At 42.9% G+C, this 17,536-nt stretch overlaps 1 protein-coding gene across 2 annotated transcripts in view; it reads left to right on the top strand.

Moving 5' to 3' along the window:
* The window catches only part of SNX25 (sorting nexin 25), a 112,749-nt gene that overhangs the window by 47,140 nt on the left and 48,073 nt on the right, over positions 1–17,536 (top strand). For both annotated transcript variants that reach the window (XM_080661551.1, XM_080661550.1), the window contains 3 exons: positions 796–1,012; positions 10,126–10,298; positions 11,539–11,725. In XM_080661551.1, coding sequence (XP_080517677.1) covers positions 796–1,012; positions 10,126–10,298; positions 11,539–11,725 — 577 coding nt within the window. The remainder of the gene's footprint in view (positions 1–795; positions 1,013–10,125; positions 10,299–11,538; positions 11,726–17,536) is intronic.

Here is a 17,536-nt window from a genome sequence, read left to right on the forward strand (position 1 = left end):
TCATTTGGATGCCAGGTGTGGAATAGGTCAGGATCCTAAGTTACATTCTGTTTCACAGGATTCCTGAGGATAAACCAATGTGTAGTAGACAAGCAAAGCAAAGCAGGAAATGATGTATGGTCACATCAAAATGAAGCCAAGTCAAGTGGTGTTTGAAAAAGGAAAGAAAAAATGCTAGTAAAATAAGTAGTGATTATAAATAGCCCAGGTCCTTCAGTGGGAATAGGGTTATGTGGCTAAATGTTTTGCTTCCTTGGAGCTCTTGGAGGAATCACACTCAAGCCCAGTAACATTTTTAATTTTCAGAAGACCTAATTTCTTTCAAAGATCACTCGTTGGCTTCCCCTTTTTTTCCTACATGGACTTAACACTGTGTCATTTGGCAAAGATGTGTGTACAGGGTTGAGCTCCAGTATCAAAGCGTGGCAAAAAGGGTGAATTTGGAGCTGAGAGGCAACACATGATATAACCGGTACACTCCATAAGGGTGTGGCCACTGTCCAAGATGCTCTGTTTTAGATGGTTTGGCACCCAGATAGACTATTTAAAAATTGGGCTGACCAAGAAAATCCAGGACATATGGTCACCAGTCACCACACCGCAGAACTTCTAGTTAGATGAGAATATTTCATTTTGAAAGATTTTAGGGAAGATGGTCTTCTTGTTTTGTTTTCTACTCTCTTTATACTTCAGGCCGTGACTGTTAAGTAGTAGGTGGCCAGTCTCCAGTGGAGATGCTGTCTTGGTGTTGCTTCCTTCGTCTGAGTTTTCCCATTGCTTTGTTTGTTCTCGTAGTGTTTGACTACAGTTACAGAGATTACGTGCTGTCCTGGTATGGGAACCTCAGCAAGGATGAGGGGCAGCTTTACAACCTACTCCTGGAAGACTTTTGGGAAATTGCCAAACAGCTGCACCACAGACTGAGCCACGTGGATGTGGTGAAGGTTGTCTGCAACGACGTGGTGAGAACATTGCTCACTCACTTCTGTGACCTGAAAGCTGCGAATGCCAGGTAAACGTTGTAATATGAAAAACCTCCCTGCCTTTCTTCACATGGAAATACTGTTCTTATTGAGCAAGGGGTCGCAGTCAAGACCGAACTCTAGAATATTCTGTCTTGCTGACACTTGTGTAGACATAGTGAAGGGAATAATTATAGTGTTATGATAGAATAGATTTAAACAAAATAACTTTGTGATAGAAAACCACTTTATAGATTTGTTTAATTTAATAAATAACTTAAACAGTGAAGAGAATTTTATTGAGTCAACACTGTCATGAGGTATTTATAGTATTATGGATACCTAGAAATAGAAAAAAATTTTTAAATATGTTTTTATTGATTTTAGAAAGGGAGGGAGAGATAGAAACATCGGTGATGAGAGAGAATCATTGATCAGCTGCCTCCTGCACACCCCTTACTGGGGATCAAGCCCACAACACAGGCATGTGCCCTGACTGGGAATTGAACTGTGACCTCCTGGTTCATAGGTCGACACTCAACCACTGAGCCACACCGGCAAGGCTAGAAATAGAAAATTTAAGCATAAGGTTTTATAGTGTCAGTGACTTTAAATTTTTAGAAAAGTTTCAAGATTTGTGTGTGTGTGTGAGTCCTGTGTTGAGAGCATCACCATACCCTGAAAATTGATTTTTAAAGAAACTTAATATTGGAGCTTGTGGGAGATAGAGATGTTTCCATCTGAAAACTGCTAGCATGAGGCTTGTTGGCCTTTTGTACTGTCACACTGCAAAGGTTTGTGCAGTAGGCGTTGGCATCCTTATTGGGCTGGTGGTGACTCAGATTCTTTTCTGAGAAGAGCTGGTGTGTACGTTTATCAGAAAGCGGGCTCCGTTCTGCCCTGTGATGTTGCTCAGTGGACCTGGTTGCTCAAATGCTTGTACAGCCGCTGCCGTCCAGGCTCGGCTTATTGCCTCCTTCCCTACAGTGTCTTCTCTCCCACAGTCTCACCCGGCTCAGGTTTATGGGACCAAAGCCCACAGCCATCACATGCCTATTAGTTTCCAGCTTTCTGCCCCCAGTGTTTTGCAAACTTGTAAAAACGGGAAACCATAGTAAGAAATACACTTTATATCATGCCCCAGTTTTGTAAAACAGTACTCTCATTATATGTGAAAACTGGTATTTTTTGTTTAACATTTTTTTAAAATGGTGTTTGAGACTAAGTAAATTTTATTTTATTTCTTGTGGGTTACAACTCATGGTTTGAAAAAATTACTGAAAAGCAGCGATTCTCAAGATTTTTTGGTCTCAGGAACCCTCTATATTCTTAAAAGTTATTGAGAGCCTAAAAATAAGAGAGCTTATGTTTGTGGGTTACATCTCGTGGCATGCTGGGCCAGCTTGTCCTGGTGTGTGGGAGCTGACTCTGAGTTCAGTGACGTCAGGTTGTTAGCGTGTAATTGGCCGGGGTGGCGGCGCTTACGCTGTGAAATGGATGAATGCTACAAATCAGAGCTTTTTTTCCTCCTTTGGAGAGCCGGTTGTTAAACATTTACTAGCTCACCACTTATTATTCCATCTATCAATATTTACCATGTTAGATATTAAAAGTGAGAAACTTTAAAGTGCAAGCGTACACTTCCCATTAACCGGCAGAGTGATGATGTCATCACACATTCTAAAGCCTCCGGAAAACTCCGCTGCGCTTGAAAGACTGAGAGTGAAAAAACGTGACATTTTTATGATACTATGAATATAGTTCTGCCCTCAGAGACCCCCTGAAAGGGCCTTGGGGACACGTAGGAGTCTCCAGACCACCCTTTGAATATTGCTGTTTATAAAGAAGTTAACTTCCAGGAAGAGGGGCTGTGACCTAATGAGGAAAGTGAGGGGCAGGATTGTGGGTTACCTCCCCAGAGTCTCAGAAGCTTCCGCCTCTCCTTTCCAGGGTCCAGCAGCCCTCGAGGCACCTGCTGATCTGCGGGGGAGCCACTGTGTAAAGTGCTCCACACTTCTACCTGGCAGACTCTGCCAAGACTTGTGTGAATTCAGTGGGGGAGTTCATTTTAAAGTAAATCATTTAAATTATGGTCCAGTAGAGGACAGTATTTAAATCAGTGTTTTATTTCAGTTAGAAGGCGGATTGATTTAGATTTGGGAGAAGAGCAAGTGTTTAGAGAAATTAGTATTTTTATGATTATCTAATTTTAACATAAGAATATATTTTTCGTTGAGACATTTACCAGTTTCTGAAATTACTGCTTTTGTGCATAACATAAAAATGTTATAGACAAAGCATCAGAGTAAAAGAAATAGAGAATTGATTTCATTTGAGAAACTCCTTTTCTTTGGGCTTCTAGCTGTCTTATGCCCGGTAGATTTATTTTGCTGATATCTGGGCTCTGCCTACATGTTCTAGTTGATGGTCCTTATTAAAGTAAAGACTCTATCACTGGGATTAAGGATATTTTAAAAAGTGCCGGTAGGTCACTGGCATTTTGATATAGATGATCGTGCGTGCCCTGGAGGTGAACCCTGGAGAACTAATGTCACCTTCTGCACATCACACATGAGACTGGTAGACAGCTCAGGTTTGTTGGCTAGATCTGTCCTTGCTTGTCCCAGCTAAACTGTGCCCCCGAACTAGAAATCTCCATGAATGTGCAGGTATCCACTGAGTGTGAAATGGCTTGGCAGCCCAGGAGGCTCCAATTGAATTGGCCTCTGTCAGACAAGAGAATAATAAATTGCATTAATAAAAGCAACACATCCTCTGGTTGACTGTTAGGCGTTGTGTGGAGGTGGCTTTCCGGTCAGCCTGTTTTTATTTCCAGGCCAACATTCTGTTGCTGCTTTAAGCCCATCCAGATCACATTTAATTCTTGCCTCTGCTTCCTCTTCCTTTGTCCCATCTGTTTTGTTCCAGTAGGTTTCAGGAAAATCTAAGAATGATTGTTTTTTTATGCTATTAAATCGATAGCGTCTTTACAATCTCCGTGTTTTACCAGTCAAGCACCGGCATGCTGTTTAAGGGGGAAGAATAATGTTTTTATTCACATATTTTCCTTCTTTAACTCTGCAATTTTTTTCTCCTCTCATCCTTGCAATCTCTGATTATGGCGTAGAGTAAATAATCTGTACTTGAATGTTATTTCTGCTATTTATTACCCCTGTGTTTTGGACCATTCATTTAACCACTTAGATCCTTAGTATTCTCATCTGTAAAATGCTGGTCATCATATATACTTCTTGGTGTAGATGGGAAAATGAAGTAATAGTGAACATATGACATTTACAAAAAGTCCTTTTCCTCATTCAAGGAATGAGAACCCAGAAGTAAGGAAAAGGAACTGCAGGAAACAGATTCATACTGAATAAAAAGGCTGCTGCCAGGATTAGGGCTGCAATCTACCAGAAAGCAAGACCGACATCTGCTGACCCAGAAGCAGCCATTTGACTCGCGATTCTTTCTTGGCTTCTGAAGCAATACCTGACGCCCACGTGCTAGGGAGCATCATGGGAATATCCCGCAGAGCGGTGGCAGAGGGTATCGGGGAAGCATTCACCTTTCCTTTTGCCAGAGATCAGGCTTGTTTGGCCAGCCTTCTGACTGGCTCACTCTGAAGGTGTCCCCCTGACTTAGCTCTAGGAGGGAGAGGAATTGGTGGAAGTCGAGGGTCAGGTTCAACATGATCTGCCTTCCACAGGGACAGAGAAGGGACGTGTACACTTTGAGAGGGATTTGGTTATTATTTAAAGAAGCCTCTCATATAAAAGTGGATTATTTCTTGGCCAACTTCCCCCAGTGATATTAACTAAACATACATCTATATATGTAAAAGGCTAAGTGTCTGTCCTTCCCTCCGACTGGTTGTTATGACGTGCACTGACCACGAGGGGGTAGACGCTCAATGCAGGAGCTGCCATGATGTGCACTGGCCATTTAAAAAGAAACGGCACTGTGGACTTGGCACCAACAAACCAACACTTGGCTTCCCTCAAGTCAGACACAGGCCCCGCCACCACCCCAGAGTGACACCCCACCAAATTGCAGCCAACGCTGCCGAGACACCGTGGCACAAAATGCAGCCCACAGCCCAGCCCAGTCTGGAAACAGTTGCTGTGGGTGCCGGCTAATGACGTTATGTAGCAATGCCCGGCTTCCTCTCCCTAGTGACTAGCCTCCTTGGAGTTAAAGCCCAGGAACCTGACTTGCTTTATAGCCAGGTGCAAACATTTTACAGTTCAACCAAATGTATGTGAAGCATTTTCCCGTGCCTCATCTCATTTGATCCTCAAAGAAGTCCTGGAGTAGGTAGATAGGAGACTCCGTAGAATCCTACTTTCTTTTCATTAGCAAGACAATGGAGATTTAGAAAGTTTAGAAACTTGACCCGACTGAAAAGAAGTAGAAATGGTGGAACTTGAAAATGACTTCAGGTTTTCTCACTGTGCACAATATAGTCAAACACTGCTACAGTTAAATATTTTACCCCCTTTTTTTTTTTGCCTGTGTGATCTACAATAGTAATCTGCTTCGTGTTGATATTTACTGCTGTGTTGCCTGAAAGAAAAGTTGGGGTTCTTCACTGGGCTGGAAAAAGTTTAGCTAAATCAGAAAGCAGGTCTAATTAAGCAAGTTTATCTATATATACACTGAGTGGCCAGATTATTATGATCTCTGAACGCATAATAATCTGGCCACTCAGTGAGTGTGTGTGTGTGTGTGTGTGTGTGTGTGTGTGTGTGTATGTGTGTAAGAGGCCCGGTGCATGAATTTGTGCATGGGTGGGGTCCGGCCAGCCTGGTCAGGGGGAGGGGACATGGGTGGTTGGCAGGGCTGCCTGCTGGTTGAACTCCTGGTCGAGGGGACAATTTGCATATTAGCCTTTTATTATATAGGATATACACTGACTGGCCAGATTATTATGCATTCAGAGATCATAATAATTTGGCCACTCAGTGTATAAAAGGCTAAGCTGACTCGTGCATGCGCAATACTTATAAAGCTCTTGCTGGCGCTAATCGCACATGTGTGTTTTGATCTGTCATTGTTGATCGTGGATTTGGTTGATGCTTCTATTATAGAGAAAGGGTGAATAGCAATATTAAAATACTTTCTCTAATTAATTTCCTTTCAATGTGCATGAATCTGTGCACTGGGAAACTGGTTTTAAAATAAAGCATCATTCTTAAAAGTGCTTGAAATGGCAAAGTAGGATCTAAATCTTACTATATTAAAATATCAACTCTAGCTGGCAGCATAGCTAGAGTTTAAAATAATTAAAGGTGCCATTTTTCTTCTTATTTATTTATTTATTTATTTATTTATTTATTTATTTTTAATCTTCTCCCAAGGATATTTTTCCATTCATTTTTAAAGAGAATGGAAGAGAGAAATATTGATGTGAGAGAAACACATCAATTGGTTGCCTCCTGTACATGCCCTTGACCAGAACTGAACCCAGGACCCTTTGATCCATAGGTTGTTGCTCTATTCACTGAGCCAAACTGGCTGGGGCTAAGGTGCCATTTTAAAAAAGTCAACATATTATATGTGCAAAGGCTTTCTCTTAAAACCTCTATTCATTTGTTGGCTTTGCACATTAGGCTTGAATTCCTGTAGTTTGCTGGAGAAGACAAAGAGGAAACCTTCCTTTTTTTAGTGTACATATTCTAGAAACTAGGCTTTAGTCTTATGCAAAAAGAAATAAAAGGTTTACTTCTGAGAGACACTAGTCATAAAGGCTCTACTGTGCATTTATTTGTTTTATTTCCTGTGTAATACCTAGTAAGCTTCCTCCCCATCTCTTTAGTGGTTTGTTTGTTTGTTTTTCCTCCAGTTTTGGCCAGAAGTGATGGTAAGAAGCCTGTAAACTTTGCCTTTTATCTGGAAGACACTGGAAAAATGACCTTCCTAGTCATTCTTTTTTTTTTTTTTTAATTTAATGAATCTTTATTGTTCATTATTACAAATGTTTCTCCTCCCCCACCCCACCCGCATAGCTCCCCTCCACCCGGTTCCCACCCAACCCTCTGCCCTTACCTCCCCGCCACTGTCATCATCCATAGGTGTACGATTTTTGTCCAGTCTCTTCCCGCACCCCCCATACCCATTTCCCCCTGAGAATTATCAGTCCACTCCCTTTCTATGCCCCTGATTCTATTATATTCACCAGTTTATTCTGTTCCTCAGATTTTTTATTCACTTGATTTTTAGGTTCACTTGTTGATAGATATGTATTTGTTGTTCATAATTTTTATCTTTACTTTTTTCTTCTTCCTCTTCTTAAAGAATACCTTTCAGCATTTCATATAATACTGGTTTGGCAGTGATGAACTCCTTTAGCTTTTTCTTATCTGTGAAGCTCTTTATCTGACCTTCAATTCTGAATGATAGCTTTGCTGGGTAGAGTAATCTTGGTTGTAGGTTCTTGCTATTCATCACTTTGAATATTTCTTGCCACTCCCGTCTGGCCTGCATAGTTTCTGTTGAGAAATCAGCAGACAGTCATATGGGTGCTCCCTTGTAGGTAACTAACTGTTTTTCTCTTGCTGCTTTTAATACTCTCTCTTTGTCTTTTGCTCTTGGCATTTTAATTATGATGTGTCTTGGTGTGGTCCTCTTTGGATTCCTTTTGTTTGGGGTTCTGTGCGCTTCCTGGACTTGTAAGTCTATTTCTTTCACCAGGTGGGGGAAGTTTTCGGTCATTATTTCTTCAAATAGGTTTTCAGTATCTTGTTCTCTCTCTTCTTCTGGCATCCCCATAATTCTGATGTTGGTACGCTTGAAGTTGTCCCAGAGGCTTATTACACTATCTTCAACTTTTTGGATTCTTTTTTCTTTTTGCTTTTCCGGTTGTTTTTTGCTTCTTTCTATTTCAAATCTTTGACTTGATTCTTGCGTTCCTCTAGTCTGCTGTTGGGTCTCTGTATTATATTTTTTATTTCAGTCAGTGTATGTTTAATTTCTAGTTGGTCTTTTTTCATATCTTCGAGGGTCTCACTAAATTTATTGGCCTTTTCTAGGATATTCTTGAAAAACCTTATAACTGTGGTTTTGAAATCTATATCCAGTCGTTTGTTTTCCTCCATTTCTGTTGTTTGTGATTTGTTTCTTTGTTTCTGCATTTTTGTTGCTTCCCTGAGTTGGTAGAGTAGCTTTGTGTGCTAGGTGTCCTATATGGCCCGGTGGGTCAGCCTCCCCAGTTACCTGAGGTGGACACTCTTGGTGCACCCCTTTGTGGACTGTGTGTACAGCCTTGTTGTAGTTAAATCTTGATTGCTGTTGGTATCACTGGGAGGAATTGACCTCCAGGCCAGTTGGCTGTGAGGATCAGCTGTGTCTACGCTGGGAGAAGTTCAGTGCTGGAGACAGCCTTATAGGATCAGACTTGCAAAATTGCAAAAGCCTCTGTGCTCAGCTTGGATGGGGCGGAGTCTCAGGGCAGAAAAGACAGTCTTGGCTTCCCGTCAGCCCTGCCCTTGCGCACGCGCCTCCAGACCTCTGTCTTCCGCGGCTCCCCTGAGTTTCCGCCTGACAGTCCAGATTCCCCCCGTAAGAGTGTGGGTCCCCAGGGGCTCGCCCGGATCTGGGGTTCAGTGCAGTCAGGAGCTTCCGACTCCCTTCCACTAGGGAAAGCCTGCGGCAACCTCCGCATTCAGTCTTCTCTGCGAGCACTCGCACGCGCGCGCCTTCAGACCCCTGCCCACCGCGGCTCCCCCGAGTCTCTGAGTCTCCATGTGCCTTTCTCTTTACCTGACAGTCCAGATTCCCCCTGTATGAGCCTGGGTCCACTGGGTTTCTCCCAGAACTGGGGTTCAGTGCAGTCGGAACTGGGGTTCAGTGCAGTCGGGGGCTTTCTTCCCCCTCCTGCCAGAGAAAGTCAGCCAGGCACTCAGCCGTCCTTCCTCTCTGGCTCGTGTCTCCATACCTCAGCCCTTTGCCGCTCCTCTGATTCTCCATGAGCTTTTCTCTTTCCTTCTAGTTGTAGAATTTCCACTCAGCCAGCCTTCCTGTGGTTCTGGATGATGTCCGTTCCTTCTTTTAGTTGTAGTTTTGAAATTGTTGTGCGAGGCAGCAGTTTAGGTGCTTACCTATGCCGCCATCTTGGTTTCTCCCCTAGTCATTCTTGAATTACTATCCAGATACTGTAGGAGAAGGATGAATAGAAAGTTCTACTATCCACTCTTCTTCACTCAGATCCTTCAAATTAATGGCCCTTGATGGGACAGGGTCAGTGCTGATGGAATCTTTGGCCAGGGTTGGCAAAAATAGGTGGAAAGTATTCAGGAGCCTCACAGCAGGCAATTTGCCATCGAATTATGTAGCATCAAGTTATGGACTCTCCTCAGTGGAAATACCATAGATTTTTTAATCCCAGGATCACCCTGTCAGGACAGCTGGCTGGTACCATGGCTTATGCTTTGTTAGAGTTTTTTTTTGAAAAGTGAAGCTGTAGCTCACATTTATGACAAGATGTAGGAGACTAAAAATAATCTAGTTAAAGAAATACTCATACCTTTCTGGATTGCTGTGATGATTTAGGAGTAATCTATAATAATAAAAGTGTAATATGCAAATTGACCGAATGGCCGAACAGCGGAATGACCGTCATCTGGACGATCACCCCATGACACCCACTGTAGCCAGGCCAACCAAAGCATGTGTGATGCGATTGATCGGGGGCCCGGCTATCGTCCCATGATTGCCCCACAAAGGGAGGCCCAGGCCACCCTCTGTGGGGCGATCAATTGGGGGGCAGGGGAGGGGACTTCACGGAACCAAGGAACTGGGGTGTGTGGTGGCAGATGTGGGCAGTGCCAGGCCAAGGCGGGTGTGGGGGGGGGGGCAGGGCCACGAGGCAGTCAGGGCCGCAAATGCTTACCCTTGCACGTATTTTGTGCATCAGGCCTCTAGTGTATGTATAACTGTTGATGCTACTTAAGGTTTGAAACCCCAAATGGCCATGCCTTTGCATTTTTCTAGGTTAGTTGTGATAGAGAAAATGATTGACTATTGATATTGTTGAGGAGCGGGCACACTTCTTAAAACTTACGTACTGCCCATTTGAAATATTTTTTACCTAATGGCACATAACCGAATTGTTTCTAGAATTTTCTTTCCTTCCTTTTTCCTCTCTCATGTATTTATTTTTTAGACAAGAAGAACAGCCGAGGCCTTTTGTGTTGCATGCATGCTTAAGGAACTCGGCTGAAGAAGTAAGATTCCTACAGACGTGCTCTCGGGTTCTGGTGTTTTGTCTCCTCCCCTCAAAGGATGTCCAGTCACTCAGCTTACGTATAATGCTTGCAGAAATCCTCACAACAAAAGGTAGACTTTCATAAGTAATTCATATTACTGATGTGATGATAATTGTGCATATGCTTGGGCTACACACTTCTAAGACACCTGCATGGACCTTGCATAGTGTTGGACATAGAATTAGTATACTTTCACAGTTCAGTTTAAATGTCGCTCAGAGAGGCCATCATTTGTCCATATGTGATAAACCAATTTTTACATAATATTACCAAATGAAGAGTAGATTTTATTGTTTATTTTGACATAGGATACCCAGCCCTGTGCTCTCCATAGGGAAGCACCCATTTGGGATAGCTTTTGATTTATCCAGGCCAATAATATAAACATTAGTGAAAGAACATCTATAGTCAAACTCCAGTGTGCATTTACTTAAAATACCTTTGCTATAAGATTCATTGATAGCCTGGCCCCTGTGGCTCAGTGGTTGAGCGTCGACCTGTGAACCAGAAGGTCAGGGTTCGATTCTCGGTCAGGGTACATGCCCAGGTTGCAGGCTTATCCCCAGTAGGGGTCATGTAGGAAGCAGCTGATTAGTGATTCTCTCTCATCCTTGATGTTTCTATCTCTCCCTTTCCCTTCCTCTCTGAAATCAATAAAAATATTTTTTAAAAGATTCATTGATATGTAATGTAATTTTGTGAACTTGGAATAAATACAAAGTGGAACCATACCACAATATAAGGTGATTACTAGAAAAAAGTATATCCAGGGAAATGCTTAGCCAGAATAAGAAAAATGAAAGAAGATATGACCTAAGAGAAATTTTTCCTATCTCAGACGTTCAAATAAATAATGTTGCATTTGATATGCATTGATTGAATATCTCATTTATTATTTCAAGATTAGCCAGCAGTGCCCATTAGCTGATAACTAGTCAACCACAGAGAAAAGGGGAACTTTTGAACCTAAAGTTAATAGAGTGAATTTGTAATAGTGCCATCGACTTTTTCACAGTTCCCTCCCTCAGGTCCACTTTCAGCAGTTGGGAGAATGTTGACTTTCATCTTTTGGCAGACAAATCATATGAGCCTTAGAAAACAAATAAAAGGAAAATCGATGTACTTAATTTTAATAGCTTTGTTAGCAATTTGGTATAGACAGGCAGCCACACATGTGGGTATGTGTGTGTTTGAATGTTCCCCATTTGGGTAGTTAAAGATGTTCCCCAAATGTAGTTTCAATTTAATGATATAAAAACAACCCCTCTAAAGGGCACTGCCATTCTCAGTTGTGCTTTCTCCTCCCACAGTCTTGAAGCCAGTGGTGGCATTCCTTAGCAATCCCGATTACATCAACCAGATGCTGCTTGCCCAGCTGGAGCGCAGAGAACACGTGAACGAACATCACAAGAGAGCCTACACCTATGCTCCTTCTTACGAAGAGTTCATCAAGCTCATTAACAGCAACTCTGATGTTGAGTTCTTGAAGCAGCTAAGGTACTTGGTCCTCAGTCCTAGCAGGATAATAGCTACTCATTATCATCCTCTGCCTGGCTAGGGAAAGAAAAATGTGTTTTCTGGGGAAGCAGGAATAAAGGAAGTCTGTAAACCTTACCACTTAGTGATAACTAAATTTATCCAACTTCTCCTTTAGCAGTGGAATTAGATTTTTCAAAGTATAATGTTTTTCCAATAATTAGGTTATCATAGATTGAGAGCTGTTTAGTTGTTGGGAGTGTCTGCTTAGCTGCTCTGATGCTTACCTTAGGAAAGTACTGGGAGGAGATGATGTGTTCATAAAATTCACTGCAGAGATGATGTGTTTATAAAATTGACTGCAGAGCCCAGGTTTGGAAATAAGGGATTCTTGACTAATTGCTTGAGAAAACACATTTGAAATATACCCCAGGAGTCTCTCTTATAGGAAAGTTCAGTCTCATTTATTGTACTTGAGATATTTGAAGGGTGAGTGTGTGTGTCTTTAACTTTTCCTTCCGCAGCAGGTACATGTATACACAGTATGATTATAGTGCTGGGCAGCTGGCACATTCTCTAGGCTTCTGTCTCTGGCGACCCTGTGTCTAGTGTCCCCAGACGACAAACATGTGGAAGAAAGGAAGCGCTGCTGTGCCATTTTGCTTCAGATAAGTACTTCAGTAAATCATTGATGGAAAAGTAAAATATTGGTTGAAATTCGATTTTTGGACTATTTGAGGATTTTACATTTGTCTTATATGCCTCTGAACTAGCGTCAACATTAAGGTGAGTTATAAAAAGCTGACAAAAATCTTTGAAAATAAAATGAGAGCTAATTACTTAATACTACTATTGGTGCTCCACCATCATCGGTCATTTTGTATCTGAGGACAGTTCCTCATATTATAAATGAATTTGGTAAGAATTAATGGTTTATCTTCTTCAAAATACACTAAGCAAAGGCTCAGGATTAGAAATGCTGTAAATAGCTTAATGTTGGCAGTTCACCATCCAGCAGGAAAGTAAGCAGCTCAGTAAGAATTGCCCTTTGAAAACGAAATCATGGTGTCTTCTGCCCCAGGGTGACTGGGACCAGCCTGCTCTGTCCCCGTAGGCGCGTTGGGGACTACCTCAATCTGCGTGGCCAGCATCACACGAGAAATTCTGACTTTACACATTCCCCTTTCCCTCCTTAAATGCACGATGAAGCAAAAACAGCACGAGCACTTAAATCTTTCTCTAACATCACTTCCTCGTGCTCTCAAAATAGGGCAGCATTGAAGGATAGCTCCATGGGGGTCCCGGGAAGGCGGGCCTCTGACTTCCAGGCAGGAGAAGTACTCAACTGCAGAGTGGCTTTCTCAAATATTGAGATAATTCACATGCCATCAAATTCATCATTTTGAAGTGTATAGTTCAGTGGGTTTTAGTATATTCAAAGGCTGTGCAGCCATCACCGCTAATTCCAGGGTATTTTCATCCCCCTGAGAAGAAACCTGTCCCCGTCAGCACCCTTTCCACTCCTCTCCTCTCCTCCCCCAGCTCTTGACCACCACTGCTCTATCCTGTCTCTATGGATGTGCCTACCCTGGACATTCATGTAAGTCAGTCATCCAACATGTGGCCTGTTGTGAATGGCACTTCTTCCACTCAGCATGTTTTCAAGGCTCATCCATGTGTAGCATGTATCAATATTTTATCCCTATTGTTGGCTGAATAATATTCCGTTGTGTGAATACCCTATTTTGTTTATCCACCGATCAGCTGATGGAAAATTTGGGTTGTTTGCACTTTAAAGAATGCCCTTTCAGTAATGGTTGAGTATCTTCAGTAGCATTACCAGTGATTGTCGATAAATACAGGGTGGGGCAAAAATAGGTTTACAGTTGTGAATACACGAAACATAAAGTTTATTCTTGTATTATTATTTGTTAACTATTGTATTATTTATCACATGAACAACCGTAAGTGTACTTTTGCCCCACCCTGTAAATAAGAGTCAAATAAAATATTGCAGATTGCTTGACCGCTGGCTCCTCCAACTCTATACCTGCCAGCAACAGGAGCAGCGGGGGCAGACAGCCGGGCAGGTGTTTCCGTTGTGTGTTATTTCTGTTCCATACGTTGAATTCTCTGTGCCTTCCATCTTACTGTTAGGGTTTGTGTTTCCAGCAAAGTTTTTAGAGTCAAAGGGAGAACACTCAGGGGTACTTTGGTGATAAGATAATGGAACTCTGACAGTACCTACTCTATTAGAAACAGAAAGAATACAGTTCAAAGCTAAGTTGGTGTACTGACTGAGTCCAGCTGGAATGGCCTATTCTTCTGACCTCCACCTCTTTTTTTTCTTTTAACCCTCACCTGAGGATATTTTTCTATTGATTTTTAGAGAGAATGGAAAGGGTCAGGGGGGAGAGAGAGAGAAATTGATGTGAGAAACTCGCATTGATTGTTTGCCTCCTGCATGCGCCCCAACTGGGAACCAGTCTGCAACTGAGGTACATGCCCTTGATTAGAATCGAACCTCGGACCCTTCAGTCCGTGGGCCGATGTTCTAGCCACTGAGCCAAACCGGCCAGGGCTGATCCCCATCTCTTTATAAACTTGCAGTTCCTCATGTAACTCTTGGGAACCAAGTCAGTAGCTTCCTCTGGAAGAGCTGCAGAATTCCCTTGTGACAAGGAATGTGGGCTTCTGGAAAGAGTCATATGCATTTGGCAGCATCAGCTGTGGGATCACGGTAATCTTGAAGATTTATGGTCCCCTCCGCAAGCTCGGCAAAGAGCCTTTGGAGAAAAAGACTGTGAGAGGCGTTTTTCTCGATGGTAGATACACACCTGCAGAGTTCCCTTCGGAATACTGTACCTTCGCACACATGGCGTTCTCCTGAGGCAGTTTCCCCTGAAACTGGCTGTGAGACAGTTCCTGGGACTTGGCGGAGGGTCGATGGACTTACGCTAGTCAGTGTAGCCCTAGGGTTCTGACAGCCACTAACTGACGTGTTATTTTGCTTGTCAGGATGACAGCTGGGCAACTCTGCGCTGGTTCTCAGGTGCAGGGAAGATGTCAGGGCGTTCTCTGTGATATGACCCAGGCATATGTTTTATGCATGGGGCTGTTGTCCCTATTCACTGCATCTTAGGGGCAGGCCTGAGGACTAACTACTTCTTGCACAGCTTGAACTAGAGCAGGGGTGGGCAAACTTTTTGACTCAAGAGCCACAATGGGTTCTTAAACTGGACCGGAGGGCCAGAACAAAAGCATGGATGGAGTGTTTGTGTGAACTAATATAAATTCAAAGTAAAGGAGCAGAGGGGAGAGCAAGAGAACCGGATAGAACAGCCGGATCCAGCCCGCGGGCCGTAGTTTGCCCACGGCTGAACTAGAGCGATTGTAAGTCCAGGAACAATTCTGCAATAGCAGAGATTGATCATTTTGCTCAAAAAAGTAGGTGGTGGTAGGTGGTGGTGCATACATTATCTTGTTACTTGGCTGCTTACTGTTTATCTGAGAGAAAAATTGCTCTCTATTCCAAGGTCAGGTCCGCTTACGGTTATTGACAGGCAAAATCGTGTTTTATCAGACTCCTGTCTAAAACCTCCGTCACGCAGCTTTATCAGCTGACCAGCACTCATGGAGCTGCTTTCTTCAGTCGCAGTCTGAACCGTTCTGTTGCTTCTCTGTTAAAATGAGAGTACACTGCTGTCTGACTTTATTGTGTTCTTGGTCCCTGTCTTTAAGTAGCTCTTCAGAAAATCTCAGGGTTGGCTGCCTAAGGCAGGGACTGTATCTTACTTAGACTAAGCAGTTGATGAAACTGTCCACCTTTGTTTTATGCACATTTGAGAGACGGAGGCATATTTTCTAAAGGGGAAAAAGTCACTTAGCTCTACTAGGCTGGAATGCATTAAAAACAGACAGACAAAGCTTGAAGGTGGTGTTGAAGTTCTGCGGAGTTTGTTGTTCTGTTTAAGTTGGCATGAGATGCTTTCACAGTAGGACTTTAGACCTAGAAACGTTCTCTTAAGATACACTGAATTAGTGGTTTTTACCCTGGCAGTGTATTAAAATCACCCAGGCTTTAAAAAAATTACAGGAGGATAGCTCACTTTCCTTAGCTACTCTCTTTTTCTTCTTTTCTGGCATCCAGAAAGTCAAAGCAAGGATGTGATAACTGGGTTGGTATAATATTTTGAATTTTCCAGCGTCTTCTAGTGGGATCAGTGATCAATTCTGTTAATAAAACAGGAGCCATGAATCTCAGTATCATCTTGATGCAGGATATTAAAGGGCAGGCTGAATGGATTCCCTACCGGCCGTGTGTGGGCGGTGAGACAGTGACCAGTCGGAAGGCAAAACAGCGTTCCGAGCCACGGGCCATCCGTTAATGAAACTTGGCAATCGCAGCCTTGCCGGAGAAGGAGCTGTGTTGCTTTGTTTTGAAGATAAAGCTGGAGTCAATGTAAACATTAAACCAGGAAAATGGAAGGTTCGGCGCTGACAGGAACCTCTTGGCCATAAAGGACTGGGCAGGTTGTGGGCCAGGCATGCAGCCCGGGCTGTGTGGTTCCCCAGCGTCTTTGTAAGAGCGCGCTAATGAAAAATATTCGCTCCTCCATGAGATGGGAGACTGGTTCTAAACTGCTTGGAGTGGAACCTGGGCATCACTGTTTTTAAAAAGCTTCCCAGGTGATTATAACATGCAACTCGTATTGAGAATCTCTTTTAAATGGAACGTTCTCCCATCTGCTGCCAATCTGAAGTCTTGGCTAGATGTTATGTCATAAAATTGTTATATTTTAGTTATTTAAAAACTGTGTATATCACAGTTTTGAGATACACGGTGACTCTAGTGAGGAGAATATCACTAGATCATCATGAAGGCCTTCCTGAGAGCTGGGTTTAACCCTTGGCAAAATGGACATTTCAGTGTTTTGAACAGTGATTCTGAAACTGTATTGTGAATCATGAGCAGAAAAACAGGATTACATTACAGAGGAACACAAAAGAAAAAATTGCGCAGACTAATGCACCCTTTCAGAAATCAATCAGCACTAACGGCATCCAGGGAAAAGGTTAGTGTGGGCGGATGCGGAGAGGAAATCGGCATGGAAGACAACGAGAAGCCTGGCAAGTTGTTATAATAATAACAAATGAATATAAATTTAGTTAAAAACTCATTGAAATGCGAGGCTACGTACGAGACATGTTCTAAAAGATGTCACAGTTTTATGAGAAGTGAAAGAACATTGACTTCAGAATATAATTCCTCCTGTTGGTGTCCGAGAAATAGCAGAGGACACAGGTGGGATTAAACATGTCAGAGAACACCGGTTATTTTCATTTAGGAGCAAAGAGAATGAACTCTTGGCGGCGATGTGAAATTTGATATAAGGGGGGAATTTGGGTATAAAGACACTCATGATCTCTCTGAAATGAAGGATTTATTCTGTGCTTGTACTTGGAGCAGCACTGGCCCTGTGGCGAGGTGTATGTGCTGTGTGAAGGGCAGTTAGGGCATGAGGCCGCCAGGTAAAGCACTTAGCGCAGACTCTGCATGTTTTAATTCTTAGCTGCCACAGTTGTTCTAAGTCACCAGATCAAGGGCTGAAAACGTTTAATTTCCCTGTGAACACTGATTGGTCGCCAGAGGCCTGCTGGAATTCAGTGTCCCAGCGGGGGTTGAGGAGGACCCCATAAATAGCAGTGCTCCTCTCTCCATCCTGGGCCAAGGGATAAGGCACATGAAGACCCAAGTGTCACTCTTGGGACTGACCACATTGTCCATGAGCTGTCAGTCGGCTGCCTCCTGCATGCCCCACACTGCAGATT

The sequence above is a fragment of the Plecotus auritus genome (assembly GCF_963455305.1).
Source record: "Plecotus auritus genome assembly, chromosome: 3".
NCBI lineage: Eukaryota > Metazoa > Chordata > Mammalia > Chiroptera > Vespertilionidae > Plecotus > Plecotus auritus.